Raw genomic sequence first — 1,214 nt, 5'->3', positions numbered from 1 at the left:
CGAGCACTGGGCCCGCAGCCTCTCCACTGTGTCCGGCTCCGACAGGCTGGCCCTGACGAAGCTGGACATCTTGGACGCCCTGGACGAGATCAAGGTCGGCATCGCCTACAAGCTGAACGGGAAAAGGATCCCCTATTTCCCAGGTACGAGGGGAGGCAGCTTCCCGCCCTGGCAGCGGCACTGGCGCCCGGCAGACGTGCCCGGGGCCCGGCGAGAGGGGAAGGCTCGCCCCTGGCGAGTGTAGAAGCAGCGCTTGTCTGACCCCTGGCCGCCCAGGTCCACGTATGAGGGCGTGGCCGGTTCTCGGGTGGCTGCAGGGGCGTCCCACGCGTTGGGCAGGGCTCAGAGGGACTGGCCTGGTGGCAGGTGGAGGCAACTGCGCACCAACCCCGGGTCCTGGGGATCCGCGGGCACCAAAGCCCCGCTCCTGTTAGCAGAGGTGAACCTAAAACTCTGCAAATGGCAAGATGAAAGTGCGACCTAAGAAAACCCTTCAGGTGGCCGTGCGAGGCTCGCTGGGCTCCCACCGCCACACCCCTCCCCTGGGAAGCTGGGGTTCCTGACTTCACACCCGGGTCCAGAGCACCAGCGGCTTCCGCCCTCGCTGCCCCCTCCCCCGTCTGTAGACCCACCAGAGATTCCAGGGTCCCCGACTCGCCCTACTGGCCCTGACCTTTGAGAGGGCACAGCACAAGTGTGGCGTGACCCCAGGGTCAGGTTCGGGGTGCCTGCTTGTTCCAGCATCTTCCATTAGTAGCAGATGGCTGGCATCTGTGAGCCCTGGGGTCCCGTCCGGGGGGGCCCCTGCCCAGGGAGGGGCGGGCATAGCTCCTTTAGGACGTCTTAACACGTTAAATCTCAGAGCCAGCTCAGTGGCTGAGCGTCGACCTGTGAGACAGGAGGTCACGGTTTGATTCCCGGTCAGTGCACAGGCCCCGGTTGCAGGCTCGATCCCCAGTGTGGGGCGTGCAGGAGGCAGCCGATCACTGATCCTCTCCGTGCCTCTATCACTCTCTCCCTCTCCCGTCCTCTCTGAGACCAATAAGAATATGTCTTTAAAAAAAAATAAACAAAATCTCAGAGCCACCGTTTTTTTAGCCGCACCAGCCGGGCGCCCGTGAGAATTTCCGAGCAGCGTCCCGGCCTCCTCGCTGGGTCCCGGGGTCGCCCAGCAGAGCCCACGGGAATGCGCGTGGGTGGATGTGGCCCGGTGT

The 1,214-nt window shown here is 64.0% G+C and overlaps 1 protein-coding gene across 1 annotated transcript in view; it reads left to right on the top strand.

The window, feature by feature from the left end:
• LOC102754192 (adenylosuccinate synthetase isozyme 1) overlaps positions 1-1,214 on the top strand; it is a 20,318-nt gene that overhangs the window by 18,333 nt on the left and 771 nt on the right. Inside the window, exon 6 of the mRNA XM_006754017.2 lies at positions 5-143. Coding sequence (XP_006754080.1) covers positions 5-143 — 139 coding nt within the window. The remainder of the gene's footprint in view (positions 1-4; positions 144-1,214) is intronic.

This window comes from Myotis davidii, unplaced genomic scaffold, assembly GCF_000327345.1.
Source record: "Myotis davidii unplaced genomic scaffold, ASM32734v1 scaffold472, whole genome shotgun sequence".
In the NCBI taxonomy this organism is placed as follows: domain Eukaryota; kingdom Metazoa; phylum Chordata; class Mammalia; order Chiroptera; family Vespertilionidae; genus Myotis; species Myotis davidii.
Note: the sequence above shows the minus strand (reverse complement) of the source record. Positions and strands in the feature narration are given on the sequence as shown.